Raw genomic sequence first — 21,928 nt, 5'->3', positions numbered from 1 at the left:
AAATTGTGTAAAGAAGGACGTAAACATTTTCATTTGTTTTTAAAATTTGTTCTGAAAGACTTGAAATAGTCAGATCGAAACCTTTCCGATGTGAGTATCACTAATGTTTTTTAACTATAAGTTATAAGTTATGTCGACGCCGTCCACAATTTTATATTTTTAAGCCAAATATCTTTTAACAATACACAATTTTGTTACGTCATCCATATGTGTAAAAAATTTGTCGCCTATCAATTTGATTTGAGACGTTTGGTAAGTTGATTGTACTATCGTCAGAATTTTCCCACCTCTTCAAGAATTATTTTCCAATTATAATTACACTGTGAAAAGGTATATAAATTGGTGGCACAATATTATTAATACATGGATCAAAAAAGCCAAGCAACGAATTTTCTTCTTTGAAGTACTTTATTATAGAACTAAGCGAAATTCAAATGGATTCTTTGATGTATTTTTACAGAAAAATTATTCATATACCGATAAAGTTTAAAAGTTAATCATAAAATTCAAGAAGTGTATGTGATATACATGTTTTTGATTTTTATGCTTAATTACAATAAATAAGAATAACGACAATTAGAAATTAAATCTTTCACGTTATATGCACATCTCATGTAGTATGTAAGTATTTAATATGTTCTTATGTTAGTGTGTTGCGTGTGGATGGGTATTTGTATATAGTTTTAGGTACATTGGATACGTCTTTAGGTATTTTATGTGGGCTGGGGCGTGTAGGATAGAAACGTTAGATTTAGAAGTAACCGAATTGCTCGGAAGCTAGAAGAGAAAACATCAGCATTGTTTGTTAAATTAATGTACAATTTTCATTTGTCTGTAGATATATATATGTAGGCAATATACAATTTCAAAATTTTAACAACGTTCACAGAACTTTTTTCTTTCTATTTGTTTAATATTATTCAATACACATTTTAACCGTATTTTGAAAATTTCCTTAAACGTGGCGTAAAACTTTAGAGAGCTTGGCTTTTCAAACATATATGTGTGTATATATAACGTCGGATTTTCAAACACGTAGAATATCGTTTATAAAAAGTTAAAATCTGAGTCAAAAAGCAATGCAGACATTCAAAAAATTTCGTACTTATATAGAAGCGATTAACACTAATCTGAAACGTTTTGCATTTGACTTTGTTCTCAACATGGATAAATGTAGTGTATATGCATATGTAAACATACGAGCTATGTCAGTAGTTAGTATCTATGTATTACTAGTACAACAACAACAATCAATGTTGCAAAAGCAACAAGAACAACAACAACCCCCCCAGTTCCATCTTCGAATTGACTTCCGTTTCCCAGTCAACCAGTCAACGGCTCAGTTATACGCAGCTGAACTTGATGCCGTCGTCGCTGGAGTAGCAGTTCTGGCAGTGCAGCTTGTGGTTCCGCACCCGGACATCGGTGCCATTGAGGCCATCTCCCAACTGGACGTGACAGACGCAGCACTTGAAGCAGTTGATGTGGTAGAACAGCAGCAGCGACTCGATGATCATGGCAGCGCCGCGACCTGTCCCAAAAGGTGAAAAGTTGTACGTTAGTAAACGAAATGCTGTCTTTTAGTTGCATAGTTATTAAGAAAATCTAGGAATTAAATCATCCTTCGACCTGTTTTCGTTTTTTACTTCTACCCAGCGGCCTATTTAAGTAGCGACCGAATTAAGTTTAGCAAAAGATATTATACTCTTTAAAACTAAAAACGTTTAAATTTGTTTTCTCTTAAAAACAATTTTTTTGTCTGTTGTCGAACGAATGAATAGAAACTTTAAATACTGCGTGATTGTCAAATTAATTTTCGAAAAAATTTACAGGAATCAAACTTAATAATACTTAAACTGCATTGTTCGCCAATGTTTTAAATGTAAAATTTCGCTTCCAAGATATCATGATAATAATATAAACATTATCCCCGTATCCATAATATACCTTAAATATAAAAATTTCGCTTAGTTAAACTTTGGCCATGTTAATCAAGTCTTTTGAAAATTCACACCCAAACAATATATTTGAGCGCTTTGTGCACTTGTCGACAGTTGTCGTGGGTGCAGCCCAGATCTGTCACAGACATGAAAGTGTAGAGTAAGAAAAAAATATTGATGACAAGTTCATAGTTAATGGGGAAGGGAAAGCATTCGATGGCCTACAGAACCCAACCATGAGACTAGTGAGTCCGAGTGTGTGCTATTCTTGTGATGCTCGCTGTGACAACAAGCCTAGAAGATGCAACCAAAAATGAACCATGAGTCAGAGGGTGTGGGAGTAAGAGAATAACCGCAACACTCACAACCAACGTAGTAGCAAAGTTTACCTAGTTCGTCGCCGCAATTGGAGCACTTCTTCTTGCCACTGACGCTGAGCACCTTCTCCTGACTGCTGTTGCTGTTGCCATTAATGTTGGTGTTGATGTGGGTGTTGCCGTTGATGTTGCTGCCGTTGGTGATGCTGGTCTTCTGCTGCTGTTGCTGCTGCTGCGTCTGCTGCTGTGGCTGCTGGTAGAGATTGGTGTTGCCGTTGACCTGGCTGTAGTTGCCGTTGCCATCAAAGCTATTTGAAAATAGAAGAAAGAATAGTTTTGTTAAACGAGACTTTTAAAATTGACGGTACATTTATTCTCAAAAACTCATTCCATGACGATTTCTCAATGCTAAGGTTTTTTTAAAGTAATCTGTTTGGGCTAAAGTCGACGTTAAATCACAGTTTTCAGCCATTTTCGTTTTATCAAGATCACGTCAGTCTCGCGAACAATCGACACACAAACAGATCTTAATCTCTTATGTTGTTGTCAGTTACTAAGGTTTTGTGCCTAAAGAAAATACATTTTCCTAAAAAGAGAAATGTAGCTTAACTTTAATTTGAAATGAAATCTAATTGAAACTTAAATTAAGAAATTTATTTGAAAATTCCTAGTGAGTACATAATTCAAAAGAAAAATGTAGCTTAACTTTAGTTTGAACATGAAATCTAATTGAAACTTAAGTTAAGATATTTATTTGAACATTTTTAGTGACCTTTTTAGGGTATGGTGATTATTTTTGATCGGCTCAAGGTCTGTGTTTTGATAATGCATTTCCTTTGCAATTAAAAAAGACTTTCTTCTTTTCTTTCCAATCCATCTTCAGGAAGGGATAATGCAGCGATTCTTCTCTACACTGCAAAGATTGAAACTCATAACAAACCTAATTTCTATACGTGATCTATCACTATTTATCAGAGTTTAAAAAAGCCTTATTTGTAGTTCATTTAAGTTCGATTTGAGTTCGATTTGAGGTACCAGTCCACCCTGATTACTTACCGCTTTCGTTCGCCGATGCCCTTGCTCTGGACCCGTTCCGTCAGCGTCTGGATGATGGAGTCGGGCAGCGGCTTGCCCATCGACTTGCTGGCCGGCATGGAGCGCCGGTTGAGCTGCTCGATGCGTCGCTGCTCCGCCTCCTGCAGCAGCCAGTGGTTGTTGTTGTTGTTGTAGAGGGCCTCGCCGTAGTCCGGCATGGATTTGCGCTTCTGCTGCTGGGCGGACAGCCAGGCCGGGTCGTTGGCCTGATGGCTCTCGTAGCTCTTCCGCTGCTGCACCTGCACCCAGCCGTCCGTGTACTTGGGCTTGGGAGTGGCGCTCAGGGCGAGCAGAGTGTTGCGGGACATGTTGCTCAGGTTCTGGGCCGACTGGTGGTGATAGGCGGCGGCAGCCGACGCCTGGACGGGATAGGCCGGACCGGAGAGCCGCGGCGGCATTGGGGCGCCGGCGATCTTCACCAGAGAGCCGCCGTACGGAATCGACGGCTGGCGCTGTCGCGTGCTGACCGCGTAGTCCGGCTCCAGGCCATGCCCATTGGCGGCCAGCTGCATCGCACGCAATGGCTTTGTGGGCGGCGTCGGCGGCAGCATCAGGCGGTTGGAGAACTCGTTCAGGTCCGACATGGACTTGCGGTAATCCGTGTCCATCTGGTGATATGCGTACAGCGCCGCCTGCTGCTGCTGCTGCTGTTGCTGCTGCTGCGGCACATTGGCGTAGATCTGCTGCGGATGCGGCGGCGGCATCGGTGGCTGGTGGTGTTGTGGCGGCTGGAAGGCACTCAGCATTCCGTTGCCGATGCCCAGGCCGTGGTGCAGATCCTGCAGCGAGCGCCTGTTGTTCGACATCAGCATCTTAGCGCCGTGCTGCAGCTCCCGTCGCGCCAGATTCTCACGGAGCAGCAGGTTCTCGCGCTGGCGCTTCAGTTCCTCCTGCTGCGGAAATAAACAGCTATTTTATTTCTAAGTAGTATTTTAGTTTTCCAAATAAGTGTGACAAAATGGCGGGGTTTATCGAAAGTATGTGTGTTTGGGCAATGACATAGTCATTTATAAAGAAATTAGTTTGAAAAAGAGGATATTGCAAGTTGCAGGGTATCCAAGCGGTTTCCTAACCATTATCCTTAAGCGGTGCAACCGAATCAAAACCGAAACCGGAACCGATATAATATGTTTTTGCCCAACCGGAACCTTAACCGAAATATATAGCAATTAATACCGGTTATGTAAAAATTTTGTAACATATCAGATCCTGCAAATGCTTTTCTTTTAGAGGATTTTTTTCACAGTACATATCATTAAAAAGAAAAGCAGGAAAACGAAAATATATTAAGTTCATTCTTACAAAAATGCTACCGACATTTTTACACGTTCGACAAATTCAAAAATGTAAGTAAATGTACCTAGTTTGAATAATATTAATTTTATTTATAAGTTAATAAGTACAAGTCAATCCAATTCAAAGTTTCTAGAAACTTTCCATATTCTAAGGGCAAAAATTGTATTCGCTCTAATAATTTATTTGCTCCTATCATTAACTATTATTTGAACCGGTACAATACCAGTAACCGCAACATGTTTCGGTTACGGTACCGCAATCAAAACAAATTGCGGGTACCGGTATTGTACCTGTTTAGATAAAAATAATATTTCCAACATTATAACTATCTTTTATTGCAATAAATTAATGATTAGAGCGAATAAGACACATTTTTAAACAAACCGAAACCGTAATCGAAATAGTTATATTGGTTGTAATTGTAATAGTAACCGAAATCGAGGTTTGATTGCGTTCTTAAACCTGATTGCACCTATTGTACTCACCGAAAAGTGCAGCAGCTCCCGCTCCACCCGCAAGACCTCGCCCTGCTCCCGGATCTTGTCCTCGATGGATTGCATCTTGGCATTGGCCGTCGCAGTGGCTTCGCTCAGCGATTGGGTGGCCGCCGCCGCCGCCGTCGCCGATTCTGTCCAGGACTCGGCCGAGTTGCCCTTGACCGTCTGCAGGAGCGGGGTCTGGGCAGCCAGCAGGCTCTCGTTCTGGTAGATGACTTCGCCCAGCTGGCCGCTCGACGGGGGCGGTGGCAGCGGCGGGGGCGTGGCCTCCGACTGGGTGTCGTTCTCCTCAGAGGAGTTCGTATAGTGTTCACTGCTCTGGCGAGAGTGGTTCTCCGAAACACCAGAGTCGCGACTTTCCCCTGGAGAAGGAGTGAGTGAAATGCAGGGGTTACATTGGTATCACTAATAGACTTCACTTTTTGAACACCTCTTTTTAAATTTATAGAAAAAAAGAAACTATTTTTAAGTAGTATACAAAATGGCTAGACCAATGCGTATGGCCACCAGATTGTGTCTGCTGCAAGTGTGGGGTATAAAAAAAATAATGTTGGTTCTATCCACAAACAATTTTCTTGAGGGACCGCAAGTTTTTAAAAGCCATTTATTTCAAATATGACTAAACATTAGGTCTTTAAAAGTTATTGATGACTATTTAATATTTCCTTTAACAGGTAGAAATCGCTCTTACTTGACTTGCAAACTCTAATGACTTCCACTCATTGTCACTCTGTACTCTGTACAAAGTTAAAGAAAAAATACTTACATACATATATGCTAGTACTTAAACACTGTCACTCTATTTTAAATAATATACTTTGCTCATACAGGACTCTAATATACTCTCAATTCTGTAAGAAAAGTGCTTGGTTACTAAAATTCTAATTAATACTGTTTAAACGTCCGATACTTGCAATATAAAGTGATATGCAGAAATTATATCACAGGTATAAGTAATGGCTCAATCCAATTATGTTTTATTTGGCTTTTTTATTTTTATTTATTTAATAATAAAGAAAGAACTGTAAGTTAATACAGTAAATCTGCTGGTAAAAATTTAATTTGCAATTACGTAATTACGTATTATATTACTAATTACATCTTGATACATCTGATACATATAATATATGTCTGACAAATGTAAATTAGGTAGCAACAGTTCAACACCCGAATGGGTAAGCATCTCAGCCAGAGTTGGGTGACAGCTCTCCATGGGCCACGCACACTAAACGGATTATTTATACTTAACCTCGCGGGGCAGATGGGGGCCACCTTGTAGCCTCTGCCCCAGTCGGCAGTCACCGTCACCCTCCACCCCACCCACTGCTGTTGTCTTTCGTTTTCATGCCCTGTTGGCTTTTGTTATCGGTTTTCCACCGACCATCGACCACCCACCTAAGCACCCATCCACCTATGGACACATGCACTGCATGCACTGACTCACCTGTGTCGGAGCTGTCGCAGAGTCCCGCCTTGATGTACAGCTGCTTCTCGAGACGCCGCTCCTCCTGCAGCAGCTGGGCCATGTCCGGCGGCGGGGCCACTGTGAGCTCCAGATAGGTATCCATGTCGTCGAGATCGCCGTCGGTCTCGATGCCCAGGAAGCTGGAGCGCTTGTTGCGCAGCTCCTTCTTGATGCGCTTCGTCGAGTTCATGCGCTTGATGGGCGGCGAGGGCTGGGCGGGCTCCAGTGGTGCCTGCAGGTGGCGGCGCGTGCCGTTCGAGATGGTCTCGTAGGTGTTGTCCGATGACCACGTGTCGGTGTTGTGACCCAGACTGCTGCCCAGTCCGTCCAGTTCGTCGTCGTGGCCCTCGTCCAACGGAATCGGCGGCGGACTTTCGGTGGGCGGTGGCGGTGGCTTCTCCTTGGGTGGCTCCATCAAGCCCGGCGGCACTCCGGCCGATCCCTGACTGATCTCTAATCCCGAGTAGAAGATCTCGATGTTCTCGTACACGGGCACAGGTCGCAAATGCTTGGGCGCATCATAGTAGGGCTCCATGGCCTTGGGCACCTGGTAGTACGGCTCCGCATCCCCAGTTGCTGCTGGTGGCACAAAGGTTGCTGATGTTGTTGCTGCTGTTGCTGCTGCTGTTGCTGTTGTTGCTGCTGTTGTTGCTGTTGCTGCTGGTGTGCTGTTCTCTGTTTGATTGCTGCTGCTGCTGATGTTGGTTTGATTAGGGCTAGGGCTTTGATTATTCTCGTTATTGTTATTGTTGCTGGTTTGCTTATTTGGAATGCTTCTCCGGTGACTCCTCCGCGTCGCCTGCGTCTGTGTGGTTATCGTCATCGTTGCTATCTGTTCATTATCTACTTCATGCATAGATATAGTCGAGCTGACATTCTCGTAGATGGGCTCTCGTTCCCCCTGCTTCTGCTCATCGGTTTTATTTGGCATTTCCCCACCCCCGGTGTGTAATTCCTTCTCCTCCTCCTCCTCCTCCTGCTCCTCCTCCTCCTGCTGAGTTGGCTCCTCCTCCTCCTCCTTTGGCTGAGCAGCCAACTCCTCCTGCTGTTCAATCTCCTCCTGCTTCGGCGGTTGTTGTGCCTTCTTGTCCATTGGCTTGGTGGTCGCCTCGCGATCGATTGCTTGCAGTGCCAATTCAAGAGCTTCGTTGATCTGTGGAGGCGGGATGAGGTGGGCGTGGCATGGCGAGCGGGCGAGCGAGCGAGAAAGCGTCAAAAGCGTGCATGACAGAGAGAGAGAAAGAGAGAAGAATGCGCATGGATCGCATGAATTTCAGTTAGTTCAAACAAAGTCTGGCTTGCAAATTAAACAAAAACAAGTAAAGATAACAAATATGAATTAAATTATACAGCGGAAATCAATCAAACAATAAGTGGGATACAGACGAGTACTGAAACGCAATATCAACGGAATTCAGAAGGGGAATTGCGAGGGTGAATTTCACAGAATTACACAGAACAGTACATATACTGTTCACCCAATTCACTTGCAAGGGCAGATAGCCAACTACGGCTATCTAGAATGATTGGGTTTGGAAAAGAGGAACTAGCAAAAAAAAGTTAGATAAGTTAGGCTAATCCCTACCTCACGGATAATAAACGTTCGGTCTAGCTCATATTGGCTATTAAATTAATATTTTATTTTACAAACCATATATGTATACATTTTCACAGCCACATTGGGAATGCACAATAAAAACTATAGTTAAACAAAACTGTGTTATTATACCCCGTATAAACTAAATATAATATCGATTCGCTATAACTTCTTAAGACTTGAAACGTCTGCGTCGTTCAGATAACCAAAAAGGTACTGATTTGACTTTGCTAATTTTGGACTTTCTTTCACAAGAAAGGGGTTTTCCCCTTAACAAATATACATGCTTGAAACCTTATCACCTCTTTCCGATTCTTATAAATTCTCACGCGATTCCAAGAAACGATTATAAGTATTGGGGGAAGCACTTGAGCAAATATTGGCAAATAGTAAGTAGTAAGTATGAAGACCAGCCGCTTACCAATGGTTTACGATCGAAACAATCTAACGAACTGGAGCGCTGCAATCGATTTACTTGGTATCTGTGGGGCATACTCTAGATACCAGGGCTAATTCGTACGACTATTTTATATTATTGGGGTGCTGTAAAGATAGCCCGCGGCAGACATATGGATCCGACTATATATATATATATAAAATTGCCCCGACCGAACCAATACCGTCGAGGGCTTAAAGTACACTAAACGTAGGCGCTGCAGCACTGAATCGACCCAAACGATTTGTTTAGATAAAATGCGAAAAGCGGAGGCAATATATGGGGCGGCAAAACTGCGGTGGCAGCACTACGGATGGGGGGCGGGGCTGGATTCAGCTAGGAGGCCCCCCAAAGTATGCCCCGCTGTACTGAATCTGAACTGAAACCCCACTAGGCGGATGGGTGACTTTTGGCTTTTTAAATAGGTGCTAAGTGGCTAAAGCGCAACATGCAATGTACGGGCGGGACAAACAAACAGACAAACAAACAAACAAACAGAAAACACAAGTAAGAAATGAACTGAAAAATAACGAAAAGGAACACAGGAGGCACAAAACAAGGGATGTGAGTTAGAGAGAGAGAGAGAACCGCTTACCTCGGAAATTGTATACTTGCAACAACTTTTGCTGGCAGTAAGCATGTAAACTATGTAACTGCATTAATAGATAAATCATATTTTACATTATTTAGCCAACAAACGAGCGCAAGGCATGTAAGAGAAATAGGCATACGAGTTATGAGTTGAAGTGAATGAATCAGATAGCATGTAGAATAAAGCCTTAAATATGTAGCCTCAACCGCAGGCATTGGGTTTGGGATTCCAGGGGGGGAAATCGTATATATGGGGATTATTCAGACATAGAGGGAATCAGTATCCAACGTTAATCCACATCCAGTTCTGATGGTTTTGCTATTTAGAATTGGAAATCATTTTTTCACCCAAAAAACAATGTTATTGTTTTTTCGTTTTGCTGAATAATTAATTATCCCTAGCGGTTCAGTTGTCACGGATATAACAATGACAATAACAATACTTTCAAGCCTGATACAATTTACACATGAAAACATGTGGATTTTATGTAAAATATACATTTGATGTTCCCCTTTTTCGCATCTACATGACATTACACTTATTTTACAGTACTTTTCGCGTCAAGCAGTGCAAGCAGTTCAGTTATCAGCGTCATAGATGGGCGTAGATTTACAAGCGTCGCGTCGAAACATGATTTTGTGTATTTCTTTAAAATATTGAAGTTCTTCAGGTTGATTTCGATTTTAGATTAGGTTTATTCATAAAATAGCACAACAATTATTATCTCATTTGTATTTATAATATTGGTCCTCTTTTTCTTATTATTTGGTATGGTTTTGAGGTTATATCTTTTTTTTTTGTGTATTAGCGCGAAAAAGAATTTGTTCTTGTTTAGTTTTTGTGTGTATGTTTGTGTATAAATTATATAACCATAGAACATACATATGTTTGACAATTCCTTATATAAAATCAAATTTTGTTTTCATACATAATTTTTGGGTTTAGTATAGTATATTGTTAAATAAAGAAAACTGTAGCTTACGTAGCTTGAGCCCATAACAAAATGAAAATAAAAATTGAATATAATTCGATAGAAATCAACAAAAACCATGGTAAAATAAATATTTTGTGTAAAAATAAATTCGATTAAAATAATCATTCGTTGTTTTTGATTGTAAAATGTTCAAGTTCAGCTGCGTTTTGTGTTCAATTGGATATTTTCCAAATGTATCATTTCGATATTTGTCGGTTTGAGAGAGCCATTATAGGTCACTATTGGGATTAGCTAACGAAACGGCGCAGAGATCACGTACCACTCCGGAGTGTAGGAAGTCTGATCTCTCTGATCTTGCAGATATTGAGGAGGAGCCTTCTGCTCCGATATTATTTCTTCAATGTCGAGGCACCGGCTGCTTCCAGTTTCATGATCTCATCGTCCAGCAAATCGCTTATCTCCTGGGTCAGCGCCTGCTCCGTGGTGTTCTCCTCTAAGATCTCTTCGGTAATGATCTTTTTTCGAATCTCAATGTTAACAGGAGCTGGCGTCTTTGGCAGAGGCGGTGGCGCCGGCTCATCCTCCTCCTCGCTGGCCACATAGAACTTGGAGTTGTCCACGCGGACGAACTCATCTGCATTGACCACATCCACCCCACTCTTGGTACTGGTGAGCACCACCTTCTTCTCGAGTGTCTCATTGAGCGTGGGATGGTGCTGCAGTGGCTCTTCCTGATGCCCGAAATTCCTGCGCAGGAAATCAAATATGTTTTTCTTCTTTTCCTTCGCCGGTGGTGCGGGTGGCTGACTCCGCTCCTGGGCTTTGGGCGAGCTGGGTGGCGAGATCTCGCTGACCTTGATCTCCGTTTCCACCAGGTGGGTGCGGGCTATCAACGGCTGCTCTACACTCTCCGAGGGAGATGGGGTTACGGTCGGGGCATAGCCCGCTCTGCTGATGGAATCAGTGCCAGAGGCCGATATACAACAAGGCTTGGGTATGGGAATCTTCGATCTGCGACCCAGCAGAGGTGTCGACGGCTTGGTCTCCACCGACTCCGGCAGCGAAGTTTTCATCATCTGACTGCTGGCTAGTCGCTCCTCCGCAATGATCTGTTCGCAAGTGTCCATCAAGGCCTTCGTATGAGCTGCCCTGGCACTGCCGATCGGTGAGCAGGGTCTGTTCGGGATCACAGAACTCTTACTCGATCTATCACACCGCCTTAGCTCCTCCTCGCTGATGTCCTGGAAGCCAGTGGCCGGCACTGGGCACCTCTTCACATCGATGCTGTCACAGAGAGGCTCCTGAGCCGGAGCCAGGCAGTCGAGTAGTCCCGCACACAGGGCAATGTCTTCCTGGCTGGGCACCTCTTCCAGTTCCCTCGCAGCCTGGGACTCCTTCTTGCCGCCATCACACTTGGTCACCAGTGCTTCGGTCACGTTCTGGTAACCAGTGCTGCTGGGCAGTGGTGATTTCGTCACATCGATCCTATCACAGGGCGTTTCCTTCACAGCAAACTGCTCCAGCATCCTACGATCCTCTTCGGCCAGCTGGATGTCTCTGGGCGCTTCTCTGTCTAAGAATTGCTGGCACAGGGCCACCTCCACCGAGGGCGAGGTGGGTCGCGACGAGGCCAATTTGAACAGACTGGATGCGTTGGGGGCGCAGGCCTTCAGGGAGGGCATCTCGCTGGGCGAAGATGTGTGCAGGTACAACGAATCGTTGGGTGCCAGAGGATCAAGCGATCTGTTTGCCTGAGGGTTTATTTTGCTAGGGGGCGTGTGCACGACCGCCTTGGTTTGACCCACCACTGGGGCATAGTCCCCGGAGCTGCGATCCACCTCGTCCGTTGGAGCTCTTTTCAGTGGCTTCGGAGAGGCTGGCGGAGTGATCTGGGGAATGCGACTCCTGGGCAAAGGTTTGGGCGACATGATGGGTGAGGTAACCTGAGTGGAATCGCCCTGGCTAAAGCAATTGGACAAAGCCTTCACGGTATTCGGTTTGGGCAACTCATCGGGGTGCACGATGGTCACGGGGGGCGCACACATTACCACTTCTGGCTGGGGAACCACTGCTTCCTGGACTGGCTGCTCAATCCTAGCCATTCTCCTGGGCGGCGCAGGCGGCGTTGGTGGCTTCTCCAGTTGCCGTGAATTGAATATTTCTACACGCCCGTTGATACTGAATTGCGGAGGCGAAGCCCCAGAGTTCGTGGGCGAACTCACGGGATTTATCTGAGCTCTGGGACTGGAGGCCAACCTCACCGCCTTGGGCGACATGGGCGGCTTGCCCAGGGGACGTGGTATTTGGGTGGGAATTGGACTCGAGGGTGCTGATATCGGTACTGGTACTGGTATTGGTATTGGGGGATTGCTGGCCTGATGGGTAAAGTCAAAGATCTGGCTAAACTGACCCGGAGATGTGACCGGCTCACCGACCTCTTTCAGGTCGTCGTCGTTTTGAAAGGTTTCCTTGAACATTTTAAGCAAATTGCGATGATGGACCATTTCGTTGGAGGGCTTTCTACGCAAGTTACAATTGGGGGCGATGGATGTGGAACTGGGAGTGGGATTGGGATTGGGAGTGGGACCAGATTTGGACACCGACACCGCTGAAGCAGCTACTACATCAACATCACAAGGACTTATCTTAGCGGATTCGAATAAATTGTTAGTAGAACTTACACTAAATTCCATGTCCCGCAATGGAGGAGCAGCCGCCTGATTGGCCGCTTGAGCTGCAACTGGAGCAGCTGCCAGTGGTTGGTTGGCTGGCAGGACCGAGGGGTGGGCCGGCGACGATGGTAATGGCGAGGGATTCAGATCGGTCAGTTCATCGAACTCTGCCTCGATCTGGTTGACCGCATTGGCCGCCTCCTCCAACTGGCGCTCCTCGAGGGCCAAGGCGGCGATGGCCGCGTTGAGTTGCTGCTGCTGCTGCTGCAGTTCGTCGGTGGTGTCCTCCTGAATGCCGCTGTCGTCGTTTGTGGCTGGCACCGGTGGTGCCTCTATAACAAGGGCTGGTGGTGCTGCTGGCGCAGGAGCGGGCACAGTGGTTTGTTTTTGTGGGACAGGCTTCTCCTTCTGCTGATGCTGCTGCTCCTTCTGCTGCTCCTTCTGCTGCTCCTTCTGCTGCTCCCTCTGGTGCTCCTTCTGCTGCTGCTGTTGCTGGCGCATGCGTTCCTCCTCGCCCCTCATGATCTCCAGTTGCCGGGCATCGATGAGGGCCACCAGCGGTGGCTTCTTCTGCTCCTCTTTGGTAACGGACTGCTGCAGGCTGTTCAGGCGCTGCTTGAGCGGCGGCACCGGCACATCCACACTCTTGCTGGAGTTGAAGGCCTTGCGCTGCTGCTCCAAGCTCTGCATGCGGTCCCGAATACTGGAGATGTCGCCAGAGAGACGTCTCACATCCGACTTGGGGGCGATGGGAGTTGCATTGCCGTTGGTTAAGCGATCACGAAGCACTAGTTTGGGCGCGACGGGAGCAGCACCATTGGACACTTCAGTCTTGGCCTGCTCAAAGATCTCCTTGCGCTTCGAGATGTCCACCTTGGGCACGTCCACCTTCTGCTTCTCCACACCCTCTTGGGTGTCGCTGGGCGAGGTCACCTCGAAACCGCTCAAGCGATCCTCGATCTTGGATCCCCGCCTTGTGGGATAGGCAATGGGTTCTCCGATATCCTTGCCATTGGCATTTCCATTGCCATTGCTGCTGGCCCGCTGCACCCGCTGCTTGTAGTCCTGGATGGCTCCCTCGTAGGTGTATTCACACGGATCCGGTGAGCTGGCGGGTGCCGTACTGGACGACGTGTCGTAGCCTGGCGAGGAAACGTACTCCCTTCCGGTTGCCTTGGAGGGATTCGAGAGGCCCGTCTGGGCAGTGGTCACTCCGTTCCCGTGGTTTCCATTGCTGCCGTTGCGGTTGATGTGATTCTGCTGCTCGTCCACGTTTCGGGGGACTACTCCGCCAGCTCCAGAGCCAGCTGCGCCAATCGCCTTGTCCAGCTCCCTGGCATGGTCGCTCTGTGAACGGAATCAAAATGGAATACGATCAGAAACTAGTCAATGGGTACTAAAATGAATAAGGTCCAATGGTAACGTAGTTTTTTTTTTTTTTGCATTTGTAACCAAGAGAACACTTAACAGCTTTAAAGTGTTATTTTTACGTGTCAAAATATTGAACATTTTTTTGTATTCTTAATTCATTTTATAATATCCCTAGAATGTTGTCCTAAATTTTCAAGTTGATCCAATTAATAGTTTTGGATATACAGCTTTGAAAAGTTGTGCGCTCGCTCCTCACCTTTTATGTCACTTCAAACTTTAAAATGGTTTTTTTTTCGAAACTGTATTTTTAAAGTCGGCTGTCATTATTTCTTGCGATCTACTCAAGCGATCTTAATAAAATTTTGCACAAGAACTATTAATTACAAGGTTTTGAACGGACAAAAATTTTAAAAAATAAAAACCTCACGGAATTTTCAACAAAATTATCATTAAAAATATAAATTAATCTCTTTTTTTTTTCTTTCGTCTAGTATCTAGTTTTTGGTCTTAACTAAAACCGGTATTTTTTTTTTTTCTATAATTTCTATAATTCTGACTGTGTTCACTGTCTTCTATAATTCTTACCAAAAAAATACAAATCTCTGCAAGGGTTTAATTTGGTTCTTCTATTTTTAACACATTAACTATTTATGATTTTACGAAAGTTCGAAGTATCTTGTTGTAAGCAAACATTACAAAATTCTATGTTGGTTTATAAAAATACTTTTTAACTCTGTTGTCAAATCCTTATCGCTTGTATTTCTTTCAATCGATTTCTTTGGTCCCTTTCCCTTTCCCATATAACCTTCTTAGCGGTTGGTTTCTTCAAGTTTCACATATGTATTTTGATCAACTTTCATTTAAATGTTCTCATTAATTTTAGCTTTTAACTTTTACTTTACTTTTTCCCAATCTAATCCACCCAATTTCCTAAGGTCCCAGATGTCATGAACTAAAACACAAATTTTCTATAATTTACAGCTGAACGTTTTAGGGCCTGGCGACAAGCACGTCTAATTGCTCAATCCGCAGTTCAATCTCTCGCTCAATTTCAATCTCAATAGGAATCTCCGTTTCTGTTGTCTGTGCTTCACCGACTGTTTGTGGCTCATTGTTCATTGTTCATTATTTATGATTATGATTTTATTGTGGCGATGCTCGTGCGCGCATTTGATTAATAAACATTTGGGTTTATTAGCCCGTGTCGCATCGCTTTGCTGGCAACACTTTCCAACGAGGCTTTCAATGGCCAATTGAAAGCATCAGCCCCAGCTCCGCGGCGAAATAAATATAAATTAAATATAATTGTTAATTTGTAGTAATTGTTTTTAAACGCACACTCCATAATTGACACTTAATGATGGCAATACAAATATTAAGGCGGAGAAACTATAACAAATGGAGTGGTACTAGAAAATGTGGTAATTATGTCATTGCCTCTGTGATCATGTGTTACATTGACCCCTATTCTTGGGCAGTTTGGGCTGTACTCACCATAACACTATTATTGTCATAATCTTCGGACATGCTGCTCTTGCCACTGGCACTGCTGGTTCCGATCCCCAGATCACTCAGATCGTTCGTCTCATCCTCGTTGTAAACGGCCAGGGAAGCCAGCTTGACACGCCCCCGAGGTCCGCCCCTTTCAGCCCTGTAAGGACATATCGTAATATAAATTAAGTAGTGTTACAGATGTTGATATTTAAAATGGGTTGGTTTAAATGTGCCCATAAAAATTAACTGTTAACTGTTTTAAATATATAATTAAAATGTTTGGAATAAAATGATTTACAAAAATAAATAACAATTAAAAACTCATTAGTAATTGATGGTGTAAATGAGTCCTAGTTCATTGTTTAAAACTTACACAGTCTAACAACACTGTATTCCTTAAATCAAACGAATGTTAACATTGTTAAAGAAACTCTGAAAATTTGGAATGAATTTCAAAAATCACAGATTTTAACTAAACTTCAAAACATAAAAACTAGTATCTCGTTAAGTGCTTCAAATAGTTTTAGTTATAAAATTTTAATAAATAAATGTTGGAAAACAAATATGTTATAAAAAACTTTATATAAAAATCAAAAACTCAATAGTAAAAGTTTTAATGAGTCATAGTATATTGTTTAAAAATTACACAGTCGAACAACAATTTATTTATTAAATCAAATGTATGTTACATTAACATTATTGAAAAAGCACAGACGGTTTTTAATGAATTTCAAAAATCTTTAGCAAGACCGTGTCTTATAAATAGATTGCTATTTTAAAGGACACAACTTTTGTCAGATACTTTGAACACTTTAGACACTCGATCGGAACTGGGACTTGTACTTGCCTCTCCTCCATCATTTCGGTGAATGTCTTCGATTTCCGCCGCATGCGATCATGTTCCTCCAGCTCGAGTTTCTTCGTCTCCACCGCACGATCGATGATGTGCTCGACACGTTTTCGCCTTGATGATTTCCAATTGTCAAGGTTCTGTTTTTGTGTTTGCCGTTTATTATTTGTTGTTTGTTGTTTGTCACCGGATCGCATTGTTGGCCGTGTTTTGTTTTGGGGCAGAAAGGTAGCGAAAGTTAGTATAGAAAATAAAATGGGCAGACGTGTAAGTGTAAATTGTCATTGTATTATTCGCACTGTGGAAGTGGACGAGCAAAAGTTTCTTTTGATGGCAATTAAAAAGTTTTGACGCGGCTGCGGAACTACGTGACAAAGGTGAAATGTTTCCGAAGCGCGTGAACTTCGCTCAGTTTCACGATAACTGGCAGCGCAGTATATACAGAATTTTCGATCCCATTTGTATGAATCAGTATCAGAGAGATGTGCCAGTTTTCAGATTGGAACGACAGATTCTGCTCTCTGGCTAAATAACCTGATATCTTTATCTAGAGAATAATTCTTTAATGTCGATAACGACTATCAGCATATGTTATTAATCATATCGAAGTTCTTTTGTTTCCTAGTTTGACTAACGGCTAAAATGCTTCCGGTTGGCATCATTGATCTGCCAATCTGAATACAAAACTCGGCTTCAATCAAAGACAAAAAAGTTTTCGCATTAGTTGATAAAACAAAAAGAAAGCAATTTACACTGGAAGGCCATTAAAGCGGCATTTGGACTTCCTTTCCCATCGAAGTCGGTCGCCCAGTTCCAAAACGCTGTACGCATTTTAATGGATTTTTTGTAACTTTTTGTTTTTTTTTGGCACACAGTCGTAAAGCAAAAGTTATGTCTGGGAACCTATGAAATTTCGATAAAAATGATGCCCATGGAACATTGATCAATCGAGCGAAGGCATTTCAAATGCAGCGACTGCATCGAAATGGCTGATTAGGTAATTAGGTGGGTACAGTCACGTCAAACGCAGCACTTGGCCGGGGCTATGGCAAACCAAATTTGCATGTAACACACAAGATTGTGCAAAGAAAATAGAAGCGAATAAAAAACGAGGCGGCGAAGAAAAAACTATCAACAAAATGTAATAGTGATTATGCAATGCAATATCTTTTTGTCCGCTAACGGGCGACGTGCATTGGAAACTGGAGCGGCCATAACGAGCTATGTGCCATGCGCCATGCCCAAGTGGTTTCGCTTTAGTTTATCCGTGGCGATAAGTTCCGAGCAGCCAGTTAACAAAAGGGGAAAGAAAGGCCAGCTCCTGGAGCCGATGCTTAAATACTCTCTCAGAGCAAATCATTTTCATTACTAAAGAACTCCTATAAAAATAGGTCGACTTCATTAAAAACTAAACTTACCTATACCCAATAAAAACTAAAAACAGAACGTTTTAAAGTATGAGTATTACTTCAATGCTAAATAATATAACACCAATAATTGTTTGTTTAATTTGTTTACCAAATAGTCTAAAACTGTAGTCTAAGGCCTTATTTTTAAACCACCTAGTTGTATTTAATACTTTCGTAATACTATTCTAATACTCATCTTATTGAGAACATTTTCATACTCAATAGTTTAAATTCTTTTTTGCTTTGCTTTTAAGATGTTCCCTGTTTGTCTTAATACATTATTATTTCAGGAATTTGATGGTATTTAAAATTTTAAACTAGATTTGATTGAAAAATATCTGAGCGGCATTTTAACTACCTCTTCGAAGGTATATCAAATCACCTACGCAGCGATTTAGAAACTTGTCACGACTTTCTGATCGAGTCGCTGACTTACGCGGATCGGTGTGATATATGACATGGACTTACGTTCTGCCACTCCTCGGGCTCTTCCTTCTTCACCTCCTTCAGCTTCTTGACCTCCTCGGCCTTCTTCAGCTGCTCCTGCGCGGTCTGGTATAGGTTGCAGGGCTTGATCTGGACGAACTGCATCGGATTCTTCGAAGGAGCCGGCGGCGTGGGCCGCGTCACTCGCTGCTTGGTCACGTACGATGTGGGATCCGGCGAGGTCACGGTCTGCAATTAACAATAAATGCAGCGAATGCAATTTCTAATTAGCATGAATTGCTTTCAATCGAATGAAGTTGGTTGGAGGCTGCGGGGGCAGAGGCAAGGGCCAAGATCGAGAGTCAAATGCTAGTGTCAGCGGACAGATGTCCAGGGCGTGGAGTCATTGATACTGCCTCTGTAGATACGTGTGGGCAGTTATGTCTGTAAGCCTGTATTTTTGCTCTTAAATCCCATTAAGTATTTCGCTTATTAAGCAGGCAGGCTTGAGCGTTTCTTAATTGCATAAAATATTCAGCGGCTTATATGGAAATTCTGATTGGTTAATATTACAGGTCAAGGAGAGAACCTTGAGTCCTTAAGTGATTGGGTTTTCTGATTTATTTACACCTTTTAGAAAGCTTATATAAGCTCTGATTCCTTTCGAAGAGTTCGGTAAATAAAACCAAAAAAAAATCATTAAATAAGATATCAAAACTTTAAAAATTAAAAAAAGTTTTACAAATGTAAACAAGAAAAAAAGAAAGCCGCGGCAAGCCAAAGTTTATATACCCTAGCAGCTTTTGTAAAAATATTCTTAAAAACACATAGATTTCGATTTAAATGCGTATATGTTGATTTTCAGCTCAATTTTTCGATCGTTCCAATGACAGCTATATGATATCATTTTGCAACTTTAATTGTATTAAAATCGTAAATCTGAACTACCAAATTAGTATTATTACCAAAAGAACTTATAATAAAAATTAAAAACAGAAAAGTTAAATTTTTTTTAATTATTTTTTTTAACAACAACAAAGTTAACGTTTGTTCGTTTTTTTCATGAAACCAATACAAATATTTAGTTAAACAATGGATCTTGGGCCAAAAAACAACAGCAAAATCAGTTGATCGGACAATCGGTATTTTTTTTCTTAATTTTAAGAGGAAGTTTTTTAAAAGTTAAGTTACAAATTTATTATCAACTAAACTTTTTTTTGACGTTTATTTAAGTTGAATATTTTTTTCTATCCGCCTTAAACAAACCCATTAAATATTTTATGTTTTTCGTTGCCTTTACTACTTTTAGCTTTCTTATGGCAAGCTTTTACTTTTAGCAGCTGGCAAAGGTATTTGTGGTTTTCAGAAGTGTTTCAATTGCTTTGACCCACCCACTCGCATGTAGTTGCGCAGTATTCGTAAAAGGCCTATACGGAGCATGCGAAAAGTCAAGCGGTGCATGGCCATCCATAAATCGCTCATTGCCCGCAAATACTTCCGTCAACATACCATAGTAGGGTTCAAATTACAGGTAGGATGTTGAAACGAGAGAAGCAAGGATACCCACTACTTTTTCTTGTTGAAAAAATGTGAAAGCAAAAGAAAACCGAATGTTAAAAGGAAAAACGAAATATTGTTTATTTAGTTAATTGTGCTTAACAAAATTATGAAGTTTAGCGCGGACCGACTCCCAGACTGAGAATATTTAAACTAAAATAATAATCGTAGCTACATATTTTAAAAGTGCACTCTCAACTCCACTTTTTTTCTAAACATGTTATTACTTTCTGTTTGTTTTGTTAAAAGGGTAAAATTTGTTTGCCCTTGACTGCACTCTACTTACTTTTAAATAAGGTATAAGGTTATAAAAAGTAAAATAAACTCACCAATTTTTTGCCGCAACCATTTGTGTCCCCGCCATTTGTGGACGAGGCTGATGTGGTCATAAGGTCCTCGCTGCCTTCCAGCATGACGTCCTGTTCGGTGGCCTCCATTTGGAGCGTGGTGCTACTGTAACCCGGCTCTGGATAACTGTCGTCTACTTTTGTCTGTAATTTAGCTCTTCGTTGTGTTTTCTGTGTGCCGACTGAGCTCTGCTCACATGGCAGCCAACTCCTACGCAGGTTTCTTGGCCTTTGGTCAATGGCTCAACATGTCTGTGGCTCCGAATTCGATTCAAAAGCGATGCGCCACCACCCACGCACATCGGGCGGCGGGGTCTTTGGAGGTGTCCGATTTCATTAGCTGAAATATAAAAGATACACCTTATTGAGTATAAATCGCATATTATGAGCATGGTGTCGGAATTTGGACGCTGGCCTCATCCAGCAACCATTAACCCCATGCTAGAGCTACAAAGTTGAGTGGGCAGGTGTCGTCATTTGATGAGCTAGTTTCTGCCACTGCATCCGTGAAGGATCTGCAGAAAAACTCGCAGGCATTTCCTCAACTGCCGACGACAGCTGAACAATGCTCGAAAAGTACGGTGTGGAGTTCAATTAACATTCATCAAAGTGCATCCATAAGATGCTTTATCTAATTGTGCAATTGTTTCCCCCTCCCTCCCTTCCTCCCTCCCACCGTCTGAGTGGATGCCGCACTGGCCTGGGACCCACACGCTGGTATGCGGGTCAATCTTATAAACTTCTGCCACAGTCATCAGCGTCATCGTCTCACATCCACCAGCCAGCCAGCCCATCCACGTAGTCATCCGCATCGTTCGTCATCCATCTGTCGGCCTACGGAGCTTGTGTGGCTTTGTTTTTCTTTATTTTTCCTGCCCTCCCATCCACTGCATGTGACCCGGTATTTTTTGATCGTTTTGCTACGCTTTTCATTCCCTCCTACTAATTAATAACTATTAGGTATTCTACTGTTGTTCCCCGCCTTGTAATCGAGCTTGTTTATTAATTTTTATGAATGCATCCCAGCATGTTTCGAGTTTTTCCTAGAAAGTGGGTTCAAAAGGTTGCGAGAAAAGCGGGCTTTTGCCATCGGGGGGAGGAGTGACTGGACCTGCATCGATCATAATTACTGGGTTAATATGACAGCTGATGAGTATTAGCTTCGCCCGTGGCTTCCTGTATTATGGAAAGCAAGCAAATCGAAACTGAAACTGATCGTTAGGGGGTTCTTTGTGCTCTTTATAACCCATCCATTAGGTGGAATGTGTTTCTAAAGATTCTGCCATCAACTTAGATTATCACCGGTTTGTCAGAGAATTCTTGATTTGCTTGAATTGCCCCAATGATCATGATTACTGATCTTCTCTCTTTCGCACACTTGCATGCCAAATTTGATCAGCACATATAGTAAGTGGAGAAGACAGGCACTTGAGATAGAGGACTCAAGACAGAAGACAGAAGACTCGAGACTCGAGAAGAGTCTATCCAATGGCACGAGGCTAATCAACATGCGCTGATGGTGATGTTAAGCATTCAGTGCTGATGTTTCTGAATGCTAATTTGCATATAAAATGCAGAAAGCACCAGCCGCACATGTAATACACAACAGCAAGGAAAAGCCAACAAAATTTAA

General features: G+C 42.7%; 1 protein-coding gene across 9 annotated transcripts in view; it reads right to left on the bottom strand.

Moving 5' to 3' along the window:
• Positions 1-389: 389 nt before the first annotated feature.
• Positions 390-21,928, bottom strand: part of LOC108141029 (uncharacterized protein CG43427) — a 65,813-nt gene continuing 44,274 nt past the window's right edge. For 3 of the 9 annotated variants that reach the window (XM_041709297.1, XM_017264118.2, XM_041709296.1), the window contains exons 6-15: positions 20,278-20,635; positions 18,434-18,640; positions 16,554-16,696; positions 15,707-15,863; positions 12,851-14,188; positions 6,590-7,763; positions 5,134-5,507; positions 3,314-4,245; positions 2,330-2,565; positions 390-1,531 (exon numbers count right to left, since the gene is read on the bottom strand). In XM_041709297.1, coding sequence (XP_041565231.1) covers positions 1,344-1,531; positions 2,330-2,565; positions 3,314-4,245; positions 5,134-5,507; positions 6,590-7,763; positions 12,851-14,188; positions 15,707-15,863; positions 16,554-16,696; positions 18,434-18,640; positions 20,278-20,385 — 4,857 coding nt within the window. In that variant the 5' untranslated portion in view covers positions 20,386-20,635 and the 3' untranslated portion in view covers positions 390-1,343. Of the gene's footprint in view, positions 1,532-1,947; positions 2,077-2,105; positions 2,235-2,305; positions 2,566-3,313; positions 4,246-5,133; positions 5,508-6,589; positions 7,764-8,628; positions 9,179-9,238; positions 9,297-12,850; positions 14,189-15,706; positions 15,864-16,553; positions 16,697-18,433; positions 18,641-20,277; positions 20,636-21,928 lie in introns of those variants that run through there. The other 6 variants (XR_005977633.1, XR_005977634.1, XM_041709298.1 and 3 more) reach the window with 6 other exon arrangements.

Source organism: Drosophila elegans, unplaced genomic scaffold (genome assembly GCF_018152505.1).
Source record: "Drosophila elegans isolate 14027-0461.03 unplaced genomic scaffold, ASM1815250v1 contig_476, whole genome shotgun sequence".
NCBI lineage: Eukaryota > Metazoa > Arthropoda > Insecta > Diptera > Drosophilidae > Drosophila > Drosophila elegans.
Note: the sequence above shows the minus strand (reverse complement) of the source record. Positions and strands in the feature narration are given on the sequence as shown.